This window comes from Pseudopodoces humilis, chromosome 10, assembly GCF_049639895.1.
Source record: "Pseudopodoces humilis isolate 2021_Gansu_Grassland_sample_001 chromosome 10, ASM4963989v1, whole genome shotgun sequence".
NCBI lineage: Eukaryota > Metazoa > Chordata > Aves > Passeriformes > Paridae > Pseudopodoces > Pseudopodoces humilis.
The window spans coordinates 1,606,876-1,620,465 of record NC_142209.1 but is presented as its reverse complement, the minus strand read 5'-3'; the positions used below and the strand labels follow the sequence as shown (position 1 = coordinate 1,620,465).

The 13,590-nt window shown below is 47.0% G+C and overlaps 1 protein-coding gene across 2 annotated transcripts; it reads left to right on the top strand.

The window, feature by feature from the left end:
- Positions 1–1,005: 1,005 nt before the first annotated feature.
- On the top strand, positions 1,006–10,095 carry GORAB (golgin, RAB6 interacting). 2 transcript variants are annotated; one of them, XM_005528669.3, is made up of 5 exons: positions 1,006–1,124; positions 2,284–2,629; positions 3,909–4,010; positions 5,744–5,884; positions 8,368–10,095. In XM_005528669.3, exons 1-5 carry the CDS (start codon positions 1,061–1,063, stop codon positions 8,828–8,830), a joined length of 1,116 nt encoding a protein of 371 aa, XP_005528726.1. In that variant the 5' UTR covers positions 1,006–1,060; the 3' UTR covers positions 8,831–10,095. The 2 variants fall into 2 exon arrangements, with proteins under 2 accessions (XP_005528726.1, XP_014113080.1); XM_014257605.2 differs by having other exon boundaries at positions 2,284–2,641.
- The last annotated feature ends 3,495 nt before the right edge of the window (positions 10,096–13,590 follow it).

Below are 13,590 nucleotides of genomic sequence, written 5' to 3'. Positions count from 1 at the left end.
TGTGCTCCCGCCGGCTGTGCCCCCGTGGGAGGTGAACTCCTCCACGTGGCCTTGCAGCACCCACGAGTTTAGGATAGGCAGGAAAATGCTTCTTTTCATGGATACCGAGGGTTAATGCTGTAAACTGTGGGGTCTTTTCAGTTTCTAACTAAGGGTGAAAGCGAGCGTGTGAGCTCTTGCAAACAATGGTCAAAGCAGATCTTAAAAAACAGCAGTATGGGCAAAATAATATTTTTCCCTGATGGCCTCCCAGTGTTTATAGAAAAAGAGGGAGAGTGACTTTTTATATGGGCAGATTGTGATGGGACAAAAGGCAACCATTTAAAACAAAAGAGGAGAGATTAAGTTTAGATATTCGGAAGAAGTTCTTTCATGTGAGGGTGGTGAGGTTGCCCAGAGTTGTGGATGCCCCATCCCTGGAAATGTTCAAGGCCAGGCTGGACAGGGCTTGGAGTAGCCTGGGACAGTGGAAGATGTCCCAGCCCATCACAGGGGTTTGCAACTGGTTGAATTTTAAAGTCCCTTTCCATCCCAAAGCATTCAGGGACTCCCTGATTTCCTCGCAGTGTTGTCACTGTAACTTATTAGGCACGCTCACCCGCTTACAACTACCTAATTACAAATTATAAATTGCATGAGGGTACGTGTAATGTTCCTTGAAGTTTGTTTGCTTTTTTCTGGAGCGGCTTCCCCTCTTCATTTCCCTCACTAGCCATGACCCACTGAGCCCTGTTCGGTCACAGGTTGGACTCGACGAGCTCAGAAATCTTTTCCAGCCTAAATCATCTGTGATTCTTCACGGGGCTAGGTTCTCAGGAGCCGCAGGGATGTGCCCACAAGGGCAGCTTCTCCCGCAGCAGAGGCACTCTCCACCCTCTCCCTCCCTCCTCCCCTCAGGCCGCCATCTCTCCCGCCCCGCCCCGCCCCGCCCCGGCGGCGCGAGGCCCCCGGCCGCGAGGCCCCCGGCCGAGCTGTCCGCGGCGTTCGCCTGCGGCGGTGCCGGGGCAGCCGCGGGGCCTGCGCGGCGGGAGGAAGAGGAGGAGGAGGAGGAGGGAGCGCCATGGCCGAGGCCTGGGCCGGCTTCTCGCAGGAGGAGCTGCGGCGGCTGCGGGGGCAGCGCCCAGGTACGGACCGGACCGCGCCGGGAGCGCCCGGGGAGTGGGGGATAGTGGGGCCCGGAGCGGCGCGGAGGAAGAGCCTGGGCCTCGGCACCCTGTCAGCGCTCGCAGCTGCACCTGCCTCCCCTCGCCCCTCAGCGCCCCATCTCTGCAGCCCCTCCGCCCACACCTCTGTCCTTCCCCTCAGCCCCTCCCCCCCCACCTCTGTCCTTCCCCTCCGCCCCTCCCCCCACACCCCTCTCCTTCCCCCCCCCCCCCCCGCCCACACCTCTGTCCTTCCCCTCAGCCCCTCCGCCCACACCTCTGTCCTTCCCCTCAGCCCCCCACCCACACCTCTGTCCTTCCCCTCAGCCCCTCCGCCCACACCTCTGTCCTTCCCCTCAGCCCCTCCGCCCACACCTCTGTCCTTCCCCTCAGCCCCTCCGCCCACACCTCTGTCCTTCCCCTCAGCCCCCCACCCACACCTCTGTCCTTCCCCTCAGCCCCCCACCCCCACCACTGTCCTACTCCTCAGCCCCTCCATTCACACCCCACTCCCACACCTCAGCCCCCCTATCCACACTTTTAACCTTTCCCTCAGCCCCTGCACTCCACTCCATCCCCTCAGCTCAGCTGCTCCATCCCCGCATCCGACGCCTTCGCTATAGCGGGCAGCCCCTCGGTCCCTCCCATCCAGCCCCATCTCTCCCCGCTCCCCTCATCCAGCTCCTCTCTCCGCCAAAAATCCCAAAACTCCCCGGCTCTCCAGCCCCTTGTCCTGCACCCAGATCTCCGCCCAACACCCTCCTCATGTGCCCAGCCTCCTCTTGCCCGCGTGTCACCTCGTTCTTCCCCATTCTTCACTTTATAACCTCAGTTTGCCCACCAGGCTGGCAGGGACCCTTCCTTAGCCCTAGATCTGCCTCGTCACCATTATCCCAAGAGTCACCTCACTCCCATCTATGGTTTCTCTTTTAGGCCTGCAGTCCAGGCCTCATACTCACTTAGGGATACCAGTATCCTTGAAAATTCCTGAATCTTAGACTATCAAAAGATTTCCAGCTTCCTGAGGTTTCCCCCACATTGCCTTCCCATTATTTTGGGTTTTGCTTGCCCAGAACAGCTCTGCCAGAGCCTGTCTTTGATACACTGAGGTTTGGTTTTAATCCTGTTTCTCCACCGACAGATTTGTACGAGCCCTCTCCGCCGCAGCAGCAGCAGCAGCAGCCTCGTCCCCAGGCTGTGCCCAAGACTCGGAAGCAATCACAACGGGAAAAAGCCCTCCAGCAGCAAAGCCAGAGGCTGGGGCTGCAGGGAGGAGCAGCCTCTGTCACTCCAGAACAGCTTCTTTCTCCACCTCAACCCAAACCGTGTCACCCTCAGCAGCCCGAGCCGGCAGCTGGGGATCAGCAAAGGGACAGCCAAGAGCAGCAGGAGGGAGTGACACCGGCAGAGTCTTGTAATGGCAGGGACAGTGCCCAGCCCCGCCCTACAAAGCCCAACAGCCAAGTGGAGAGAAAGAAAGTGGAATTGTTAGTAAGTTGGTAAAATCAAGGGGTGGGGTTTGTTATTCTGTATTGATTCATTCTTTGCTTGTGAAGTCAACTTTTGCGTGTCTGATAGGAAGCTCTGAGAGATGAAATTATTCCATTTTCTACAAGGCAGCATCTGTGTGGAGAAGCAGCACGTGGCTTCTCTCCAATTCTAAACTCAGAAGGATCCTGGAGGTTCTCTTTTGCTGAGATGGGCCTTGAGAGGCTGCGGCTTTGATTTCCTTGCCCAACTCCGGGCTGGGAGCACCTGCCTGCACCCCCTGCACCAGGGTAGCTGCACTTTGAGAACTCAAATTCCTCCTGTGGGTGCAGCTCACCACTAGTACTGGCTGTTCATCTCATTTTTGTGGTGGGGAAAACACAGGCACCGTCTAGGGAGAAAACAGCTGGAGCTTTGCTGAGAATTTTCAGTGGTGGAAGCAAATGACATTGAGCTGCAACAGTCACCTCCCAAATCTGCTGGATTCTTCTCAGCCTGGATCCTTGAATTTAAATTTTACTAAAAATATTTCTGTATGTGAGGTGATGAGGACAAATCTGAAGAGATGTGCAGAAATGTTTGTTAATAGCTGAGTTATTTGGGTATTTTTAAGTTCGGGTTCCTTGTGTGAGGGCACGAAGAACACAGTGGGGTGGAAAGCAGCAAACAGTTCTTTGTTTCTCCTAAATCCTGCCAGGTTGTACCCCCTCACCTGAGACCTGGCCTTCCATCCTTTGGGATGATTGTATCTCTTAGGAGATGTGGCCTAGGAAATGAAATCAAGATCAGTCTTTCACTGGTGGCAAAAGTGAATTCTTGCTCTTCCTTGCTGCTTGTTTTCATTATAACTCGTACCAGCCTTTCATTTGTATCCATTTAATTATGTGGGAGCTTTACTGAAAAGCAGACTTGCAAAAGAATCTGTTTTATGGAAAAAAACATTTCCAAAAAAGAGGCTGTGTTGGCAGACTGAACAGATGGCCACTTGTAGGAGCCAGTAAGAAACTTGTAACTGCTTCTACCTGATAGGGAAGCACATCCTTTAAATGAAAAAATCCCACCTATTTCTGAAAAAGTGATCCATGCAGCTTATTTGGTTATGCAGATTTTAGTTCTGATCAGTAGATTTCATCTGGAAATGTTTTATTTGTCTTAATGGATGACCCTTCCTCAGAACTAAGCTCCAGAATATATGATGGTGAATGTTTGTGTTGCAATATGAGCAGCAGGGAAAGAAATGAACTTTCTATTAATTTTGATGTTCTTGTCAATGAGCAGGCAGGAAAAATCCCGATGGGAAATCCTCCAGCAGGAGCAGCGGCTGATAGAAGAGAAGAATAAACGCAAGAAGGCACTCCTGGCCAGAGCCATTGCTGAGAGGTGGGGCTGAGCCTGAGCAAGGGGCTTGCTCTTCATCTGCAACCAGTTTCATATCTTGAATTAAATTTCTCTCTTTCCTCTTCTCTGTGCTCTGTGAGGAGCTGTGATGGATGTTTCCCTTGGATGACAAGTTCTGACCAGGAAGTTGTGACTAAGCTTTTCACACTTCCCAAGCTGCAGCTCTGTGTGCAGATGGAAAAGTTATTACACAACTGGAGGATTAGCTGAAGTCCTTAAATTTGTTAGTGAGGTCATGTTTGGAAGTTGGGGTGCTCAGATGCTTGTACATGTTCTGGTCCTGATTTGTTTTTGCTGAATGTAAGGGAAGTTTATTTGATTTGTAACCTGTGAGAAGAAGCTATTTCTGTTTGGACTTTTGGTTCATTGTGTGTGAAAATGTTGAAAAGAGAAGATGATCAGCTTTAAGAAGGTACTGTTTTACCACTGGAAGACTAGAAATTATAAAATTGCACATATTCTCACAGTTGTTAACTCCTGCTTTTCAGGGGACCAGACTTTATGGCACCAAGGTACTTTAAGACTCCAGGGAAGGCAAAGTTTGTAGGGAATGATGTTGGAACAGCTGATAACACCAGATCAAGGACAGTGATGTGAAGTTTTCAGGCTTGCAGTGCTCTCCAAGGCCTGTGTTACGTTTTGCCCATCAGAGCCCTTGGGTAACACAGGTGAGCACAGCCTGTACTGTGCTGCAGTCCTGAAAATTTCATTTTCCTTTGCCAGGCAGGGATAAAACACAAGCACCTTTATTCTCAGTCAGTGTAGGACATCAAACATGGGTGTGGCCACCAGGTTTGGTTCTTCCTCCTGGAAACAAAGCCTGAGGAGAGACAAGACAAGGAAGGTGACAGCTAAAGAGTTACTTCTGTCACTCAAAGGCCTTCCTCAGGCTCCCAGCAATACCACAGGACATCTGTGTCCTTCTATCTGCATCAGGTGGTCAAATGAGAGATGCTGGCACTGCCTGCACATCTAGTCTTGCTTTCAGGGACCTGCTTTGGGTGTAGAGCAGTGGCTGTGAAGCACTATTTTGCTGGTGGTGATGAATGATGGCAAAGTGACATGATGTAAAAGCTTGTGGAAAGTCGCTTGGCTTGCTTGGGAGTGAAATTCATCAAAGCTTGTTGCCCTGAGTAACATTACATTTTCAGGACTTAGGAATGAATGGCCTAGTTGAAAAAAGTTGCATAAGGCTTGATTGAAATCCTTTGTGTTTGATGTAAAACTTTCCATTCACTTCATTGGGATTTGGCTGGGCCTTTTGGGAATAATTTTACAAAATGGAAATCAAGCTTAGGTTAGGTGACTTTTTGGCCCCTACTAACTGGGCTTCTTTGAAAGGGGATATTTGCAGGGCTAAAAACCCTTCCCCCTCTCACTTTCCCCCCAAGCCATTTCCTGTTTCCTTACACTGAGAACTACTTAGATACAGCAGCTTCTTGTGTGTTTCCACAGTGAAGAAACACAATCCATTTTAGGCACTTTGATTATAGTCATTACATAATTTTGCCATAGTCCTTTAATAGCAGGCATTTTAGATCCCTGTGGATGCTAAAAAAGATCAAAAGCCCTACACCATAAAGGAGAAACCTTCTGAATAGGTCCTAAAGAAGTCAGTTGCTCTGCAAGTGAAATGGGGCTCGGTACATCAAGAAGAGAGGCTGGAAAAGGAAATTAAAGCAACAACAACAACAACAATCACCTTCCTTTTGCAGATCCAAAAGAACTCAAGCTGAAACAGTGAAACTGAAGAGGATTCAGAAGGAGCTGCAGGCTCTGGATGACATGGTGTCTGCTGACATCGGGATCCTGAGGAACCGCATCGACCAGGCCAGCCTGGACTACTCCTATGCCCGGTAAGTGACACGCAGGGAGGAGGGAACGGGGAGCAGCCCTGCCTGAGGGGAAGGGAAAATGCTGTTTCCTCTCACTGCAGCACTAATGAAGTCCTGTCACTGTAATAAGGTGTAGTTGAAGTGCTCACAGTCTGGGGGGGCTTTCAGATCTGGAAGTAAAAGTATGTTTTTTATTTCCTAATTTTTCCCTTGGAATCTGGGAACTGAAGCAGGTTTTCTGACTGGAGACTGCTATCACAAGACATAGGTCCTGCTTTAAGTGTGCAGTTGTCCATAAGCCCTGCTTTATTGTTTCAAGGTTATTTTTTCTCAGAGGGAAAGAGGTTTTTTCTTGAAAAGTCCTGAAATGAGAATCCTGTTCAGGGAAATTTGCTTGCTCATGACAGCTCTGGTCCTGCTGGAATCAATGGGACCAATTAAGCTTCAAACATACAATCCTGCTGAAGTATTTTTGCAACTAGGACCAAAAATTGAAGGAAGAGGGAAGCTTTTAACCCTTCACAATGTGCCTTTAATCAGCCTGGGTGTGATGAGTTCCTTAAAGGCAAGAAATTAATGGGAACACCCCATTAGCTGTGGGTAAACCACAACATCAGTAGATAAACAGCAGCATGTTTGTGCAGCCGTTTCATAAAGCAGAAATGTTCACTTTGTGGTTTTTGGTTCACCATTCAATCTGTTAAATGTTCATTTCTCCTTCTGACTTCTACCGTACCATGACCACAGGCCAATAAAGCTGGTAATTAGTCTTGAAAAAAATAGCAGTGGTTGCTACAAAAATTAAGATTTCTTTGGTGTAATTATCATTTGAAATGTCTAAGATTAACTGTAGTTAAGTGTAGCTGATTGCATGTGAACCCAGAATTTCATGTCCTCAAGAGGAAGAACATTTCAATGGATATGAGGTTTCATCTGGTTTCTAAAGACATTAAATGCTCCTGAAATCTTCTTACCCAAGTTTTGTGATAATGTATCTATTTGAAACCCTTACTGGCTAAAGACCACAAGCAGCTCTTGACATTAGGAAAGCAGTTTTTAATGACAATAGCAAAAGGAGATAATAGTAGGGACAAGTGGGTAAACTTCACCAAAATCTTAATGACTTTCATTAATTTAGTAGGTGTTTCCTTGAGGTAGGTACTTCCAGTGTTGTAGTCTTTATGCATTATGAGCCAAAGCCAATTTACTTTTAAGTGGAGTCTTTTTAAACGATTTATTATTTGCCTTTTGTTCTAGGGCTAAAACAAAAAGCATTTCAGTGGGTCAGGAAGTGCTATATTAAATAGTCCTGAGCAGATACCTAGTTAACAACATTTGACAATTGCTGTGGAATAGAATTTTTGTAAATACAGTGTGTCTAATGGGTGGGAATTCAGCCCAAAGATTTAGCTGAGCAGATGTTTCCAACATAGCATTAGTTTTGCCACTTCAGGCATCTGACCCAGAGAAATCTTGACTTTCTTGAGAGGGAAACATAAGTGGGCATCTTCTGCCCACTGCAGACATAGCCTTTACAGCTGTGTAAAAGTCATATTATTTAAAAGATATCTGGGGAGGCTTTTCTATGTCTTATTTCCTTCTGTTTCACTAAGCAAAGGACCTCTCCTATCTTTCTGTTGCTTTGTTTAGGGAGATACTGGAATTTGGTTTTATAAAAGAGCTGGATTCTTTATTCAACCACTATTCAACCTGAGTGCTCTGTAGTCAGGCTGCAAAAGCCTTTGTGTGTCCCCTTTCCTGATGAGTAAAATTGCATCTATCTTTTAATTAGAATTAATACACAGGTTCACTGATGTGGTGAAAGATGCATCATTAATGTGGACACCAGCCATGAAAGTGCTAGATATTCTTTATGTCTTAACTCAATAAATACTTAGAATATTCCATTTTTGCTGTATTTGTCATGACAGGAAGTGCAAATTGGCAGGAAGTGAGTGTCGGGACGGATGCTTGCAATAAAATTCTACATCTGTTGATGTCATGTGCTGTGTCAGTCTGTGCTGCCCCTGGTTTTCTGAACATGGGTATGGGTGGCCAGAAAAGCACAGGATCCAAATGTCAACGTGCTCCATCGAACATCTGTATCTGTGGGATTAGGAAAACACCCAGCTGCTTTGTGGTGTTTCAGTTCACTGAGTGGGTGTTCCCATTAGAAGTGTGAAAACACTGCAATTTCTGATGGGTTCTTTCTGCTGCCAGTGATGCATCTCTTCAAACAGGCAGTAAAAATGGGTGTTTGTGATTCAATCTGAGCAAGTTAACTCTTAGAATACACAACAGCAGAGCCCCCAGTGTCCAGAGAAGTTTTGATCAATTCACTCTTCTTTTCTTCCTTCTTGCTGATGTGGCAGCACATCATGAACAGCTGGCACAATGCATTGCAGAGCACGTTGCATTCCAGGGAATCTTCAAGTACCTCTCCCCGTGTCAGGGTGTGAGGTGCTGTGAGAATTAACCCTCCAGAAATGCTGATGGTTTTGCAGGAAGCGCTACGACAAGGCCGAGTCCGAGTACGTGGCAGCCAAGCTGGACCTGCAGCACAAGACGGAGATCAAGGAGCACCTCACGGAGCACCTGTGCACCATCATCCAGCAGAACGAGCTCCGCAAGGCCAGGAAGCTGGAGGAGTTAATGCAGCAGCTGGATGTGGAGGCAGATGAGGAAAATCTGGAGCTGGAGATCGAGGTGGAACAGATGCTGCAGCAACAGGAGGCAGAAGCGGGGAGACAATCCAGCCAGGCACACAGCCACGCTGGGACAGCCCAGGAGAACCCTGCTCCCAGTGGTGTGGGGCAGGAGAGCCAGCAGGCTGACCATGCTGCTGCCACTTCTGCAGTTTCTGAACAATCTCAAAACCCCAGGACCAAATCCCTCTCCAACGTGAACAGCCAAACTCAGGCAGTAAATGTGACTTCAGGAAGCTCCCCAGCTTGTTCTGCCACATGACTGCTGGACACAGATAAGCCAGTGGTTATGGATGAGGCACTCCCTGCAGGCTTGTGGCTCTATGTTGTATCTGGGCTTCAGCAGTGCCAGTAATACGCACTCGATTTCTCTTTTCCTTTTTACCGTTTTCAAATTTTAAAGGCTCTTTTCTTTCCACAAGACGCATTTGGGGTTCATCATCTCTCATCATTCTGGTGTACGTTCATGTTCTACTGCCCAGCTCTTCATGGGCTTTTGTACCTTCCTGAAACAGGACACTTGGAAGTGAACAGTAGGGTTTGTCCAAAGATTTTCAGCTTTTTGATACCCACGGATGCCTGTTCTGAGCAGTGTGCAAGAGAAAGATACCTACAGGAGAAACCTCGGTCTGCTTCAGAGCACATTCTGACAACTGCAATAGGATGTTTGTCTTCCTTTGTATCCATAAGGGATTAGTTTCCAACGGTTTCTCGTGCTGTGAAAGCCAAGTGCTTACATTAATTGCCTTCATAGAGGTTTCTCTTTCCTGATTTAAGGGAAATTTGCATATTGAGGCAAACTGCAAAGTCAGTCGTAATACCTCGTATTTATCGCTTCTCCTGTTCCTTTCAGGCAATGCTGAATCATGAAGCTGTACATTGATAACACTATTAGCTGTGAAATCACAGCTGCTAGAGTTTAGCAAAAATTATGGGTTACAGTTTAAGACATTGCAGAATGTAGAAGTAGAAACACACAAAAGAGTGTGTTACATTTAAAGCTGTTCCGTTGCAGAGATTTTCTCTGTTGTAGTTGCCTCAAAGTGCCAATAATTAGCCATAATTAGCCAATAATTCATCTTGTAATGAATAATCCCCAGAGTATATTGGAAACAAGCATATTTTTGCAGAACATTTAACGCATTTTCTTGCCTGAAGAGCAGGTTAGTACCCCACAAAAGTTCAGCTGATTTGCTTTATTGCTGTTGAAAGGCTTTAAAAAACTATTCCAGGTGGAGAAAGCCTCAGGAATTAAAAGAGAACATAGGAAAATCTCCCATGGACTGATTGCAGCTGCAAACTGCGGGGACTGCACTCACAGTTAACCTCTTGGTATCAGGGAAGTGTGGGAATGGTTCCTGGAATACCTGACCTGGACGTGTTGGGTCTGAGTTTATGAATGAGTTGCTGAATGACGCCACCGAGTCTATAAATGGGACAGTGATTGTCTCTATGGCTTGAACAGTGGAAAAACATGTCACTACATTTCACTTATATTCTATTAATAAATCAGTGCATCTTGTACAAGTGTGTTTACTTTCAGTTGTGATATCTGAGACTGATACAGGGATCCGTGTTCTTCCACAGGAGATGATAAATGGTAGAATCAGATACGTCCTTTGGCAACTTTCCGCTGTGTGAAAATAAAACCTCAAAAAAGGCTGTTCCAAAATACAGGGATGCAGGAAGTAAAGACATGGCAGGATACAGCTTGGCAGGAGTCTTTTCAATTAACTGGCTCAGGGCAACCATGGAAGACCTCTCCTGGTGCTTTCCATACACGGGAGAAAGTGGGATGAATACGTTTCCTAGAGCAGCCGCTCACAGTTTGGGCTAATTGGAGTTAGAATTTAACTCCAAAGTGGTGTTAGAAATACATGTGAAGCATTGCTCTGTTGTTGCTGGTACACTTCATTCCCTGTTATTTTTCTGGAGAACCTGACCTAAAGGCAGAAGATTTGATGGTGTTGTGAGAAAATTGTGACTGACTTCCTTTGCTGCGTCTGCTGTTGCAGGACACCTTGTAGCGACCTGCTGATGGTTTTCAGAATGGGATACCAGTAAGTGCAGTAATAATTTAATTGTACCATTCTCATTTCCATCCTCTGCAGCTGTCCCCAGTTGTTCCTCAGGAGATTCAAAGGCCTAGAGGACAGCTCTGTTCCTCATTACAGTTGTGTTCAGCATGCGGGGGACACGCAGAAGAGCTTCTGACAGAAGAGTTGAATTGAAAAGGGTATTTACAGAAATCACACCGACACCATTTTGCATATTATTTATGGTTCTCTGGTAGGATAAAATGTGGTTAGAATATTTCTACACCTTGTTGTCCCAGGTAAGATTATTTGAACTCTGAAAATGGTGTTCCAAAAACTTCCAAGTCCAAAGATTTTTTTTTTTTTTTTTTTGACAACTGCTTAAGGTTATGAGTTTCCTAGAAGGGAGTAAGTTTATATGCAGCAAAACTTAGAGGCTGAAACATTCTTGTGTACCATTCTGATAGAGCTGGGGTTGTTTCTGCCTGAGAGGGAAGGTGCTGTTACAATCAGAAGTTTCTGGTCTCTTACAAGTCCCTTGTTGAAGTTCTGGCCAGTTCTCTGTGTCTTTAACTTCTGAGCCTGCAAAGTGAAGTGGACTGGCTGGAAGCCACGTGAAACAGCCTTATGGAATAACAATAGCAGCCCAGCATCAGGCTGCTCTTGCTGGACAGGGAGCTGAAGAGTTAACTTGTTTGATCTCAGTTATGAAGCCTTTCTCTGACGTGTGATATAAACCACTACCGTGGTGTCAGTTCCACTTTGGAAGTTCGCAAATGTTTTGATGGGTGCCAGTGTGCCGGTTTAAAATTCCCCCTGTGCCGGAGCCAAGGAGTCCAGTCCTAATTGTAACAACATGTGTGCTGGTCAGAAATGCCAGGAGATGATTTTGGTGCAACAAAAGGTTTGGGGTTTTTTTCTTATTTCTCCTTGAAGGAATGAGAACTGTCGGAATTGAGGCTCTTCAAGCAAATCCTTTTTTACCTTTGTAGCAACTGATGTTACAAGGTTTGTCCTGCTGCCCCAGGGGGGTGCACTAAGGGCAGGTGTGCTGTCCACTTTTGTATCCATTCAGAAGAATGGAAAAATGGAAAGCTCAGCACAGCTCAGGAATGAGTGGGCAGAATTTTAGTGCGGCCTTCTTGCACAGGTAGAGGTTGAAGTCTGAGTGTGAGGTGCGCTGGCATTGAGCACCCATGGCAGAGAAAATAGAGATGTGCCATGTCTGACAGTGCCACTGCTGGGTTTGGCACAGGGCACTCTCCTCTGGCAACGTGGCCATTTCTGTGTTGGATCACCAAATTACCATTATGGGAGGAACTGGAAGACACCAATGTACACCACTGAGAATGTTACAAAGCACAGTATAATTATCCGCCTTGCATTTTGGCCAGGATGTCAGGATTAGCACTCCCTCCTCTGTCAAGAAATGTTTAAATGAGCACAGATGGTCATGACTCAGCCTGGGGTTCCCATGGATGTGCAGAGCATGGTGTAAAACACTTGGACAACCCCCAATCTGATTGTACATCCAACCAGATGAAGCTGGGCTCTCAAGAGGTTTGAGCTTGGGGGAGCTTTCTGGGGAGGGACTCGGGTTCTCCATCAGCCATTTTTCTTCCTAATACCTTCTGTGATGCAGTGGAGTCTTTCCTTTGGGCCTGGATCCCATCTGAACCTAATGAGGAAAAACTAATAAGAGAGAAATGCAGAGACTGGCCTTGTGGCTGGAGGTACTGTGTTTCTTGATCAGCTGCATTAGGAATATGCTAGAGAGGAATGCTCATGGCAGCTTAACCTGTGGGGAAGTTCTGGAGCCCAGGAAAGGGGCAGAACACTGTTGAATTCCCTCCTCTGCTGGGATTCTGTCTAGTCTGTATTTTCTGCTTAGGACAGTAGGACCTCAAGACTTACTGTTCCTAACTCCTGTGAAGATTCAAGTTTGGATTAAACACCCACACCTGGGGCCTGGAACTTCACCAGATGCACCTTATGTGGGATCTTTGAGCATCTGCATGTCCTGCACCAAGCTTGGTACTTCAAGTGGGGCTCTGTGTAACACTCTTGGGTTTCTCTGCTCCCCTCCTGCACATGCCATAGCTGAGTATAAGGCTTCATGCAGTTGCTGAGAGATTGCTAAATTTTTTCTGCATGCCTGATCCATCCCAGCAATCCTATGTTCAGCACTTTGCTGTTATCTCAAGATCCCTTTCCTAGCTCCATGGATATCAGCAGGTGTGGCGTGCAATGGACGAAGGGTTTTGCCAGTGGCAGTGCAAGCAGGGTGCAGAGATGTGGGCTGGTGTTATAGAAACCACATGCTTGTTAAGTGCCCTATTTCAGCTGGTCTGCATGGTCCCATTAAAGAGAGTGTTGGCTCCTTTGATGGGGCACGAGACTGGTTTCCTTCATGGTTTCCCTGATTTATGTCCCAGCAGAGAACTCAGATATCAGTGGGGAAGGACCAAGTAAAAAGAACTGAGCCAAGCCTCACCCCCTCAGCATGATAGGACATCAGATCCTTCAAATCCTTGCCTTTGGCAGCCTGTTAGTTACAGGGTTTAAATCATGCCTTTTAAGGCTCAGGTAGAGACACTAAAAAGCTTGGGCCTTTCTGAATTAAGGCCTGGATTGTGTAGTTAGGGTCATTTTCTCAATTAGCTAAACGTAAATCAGTCTAACGAGGCACTTGGGAGCACTGGGCAGGTTTAGTACCTTGTCTCTCCTGCCTCTGTCCTTACCACTCCCACCTGCTTGTTTGGCTGATCAGCCAGTGATTTTATTTTTCCACGCTGCCAGTGCTGAGCAGTGGGTTTTGATGTCTAAACTGGATTTCACACCTGGCACATGAGTGCAAGAGGGGAGAGCTGGGAGAAATTGCTCTTGGGCAAGTAGGTAAAACACGTGTGGCAGGGATTCAACAGTCTGAGCACTCCAAGCCACACCATCCTTCAGGGGCTGGTGTCCTGGTGAATAGTGGTGGGTG

Bases quoted from the DNA above. Each gene is read 5' to 3' on its own strand.
- GORAB (XM_014257605.2), top strand. From the start codon at position 1,061: ATGGCCGAGGCCTGGGCCGGCTTCTCGCAGGAGGAGCTGCGGCGGCTG. The intron at 1,125-2,283 runs GTACGGACCGGA...CTCCACCGACAG, and splicing joins GCTGCGGGGGCAGCGCCCAG to ATTTGTACGAGCCCTCTCCG. The intron at 2,642-3,908 runs GTAAAATCAAGG...GTCAATGAGCAG, and splicing joins GTGGAATTGTTAGTAAGTTG to GCAGGAAAAATCCCGATGGG.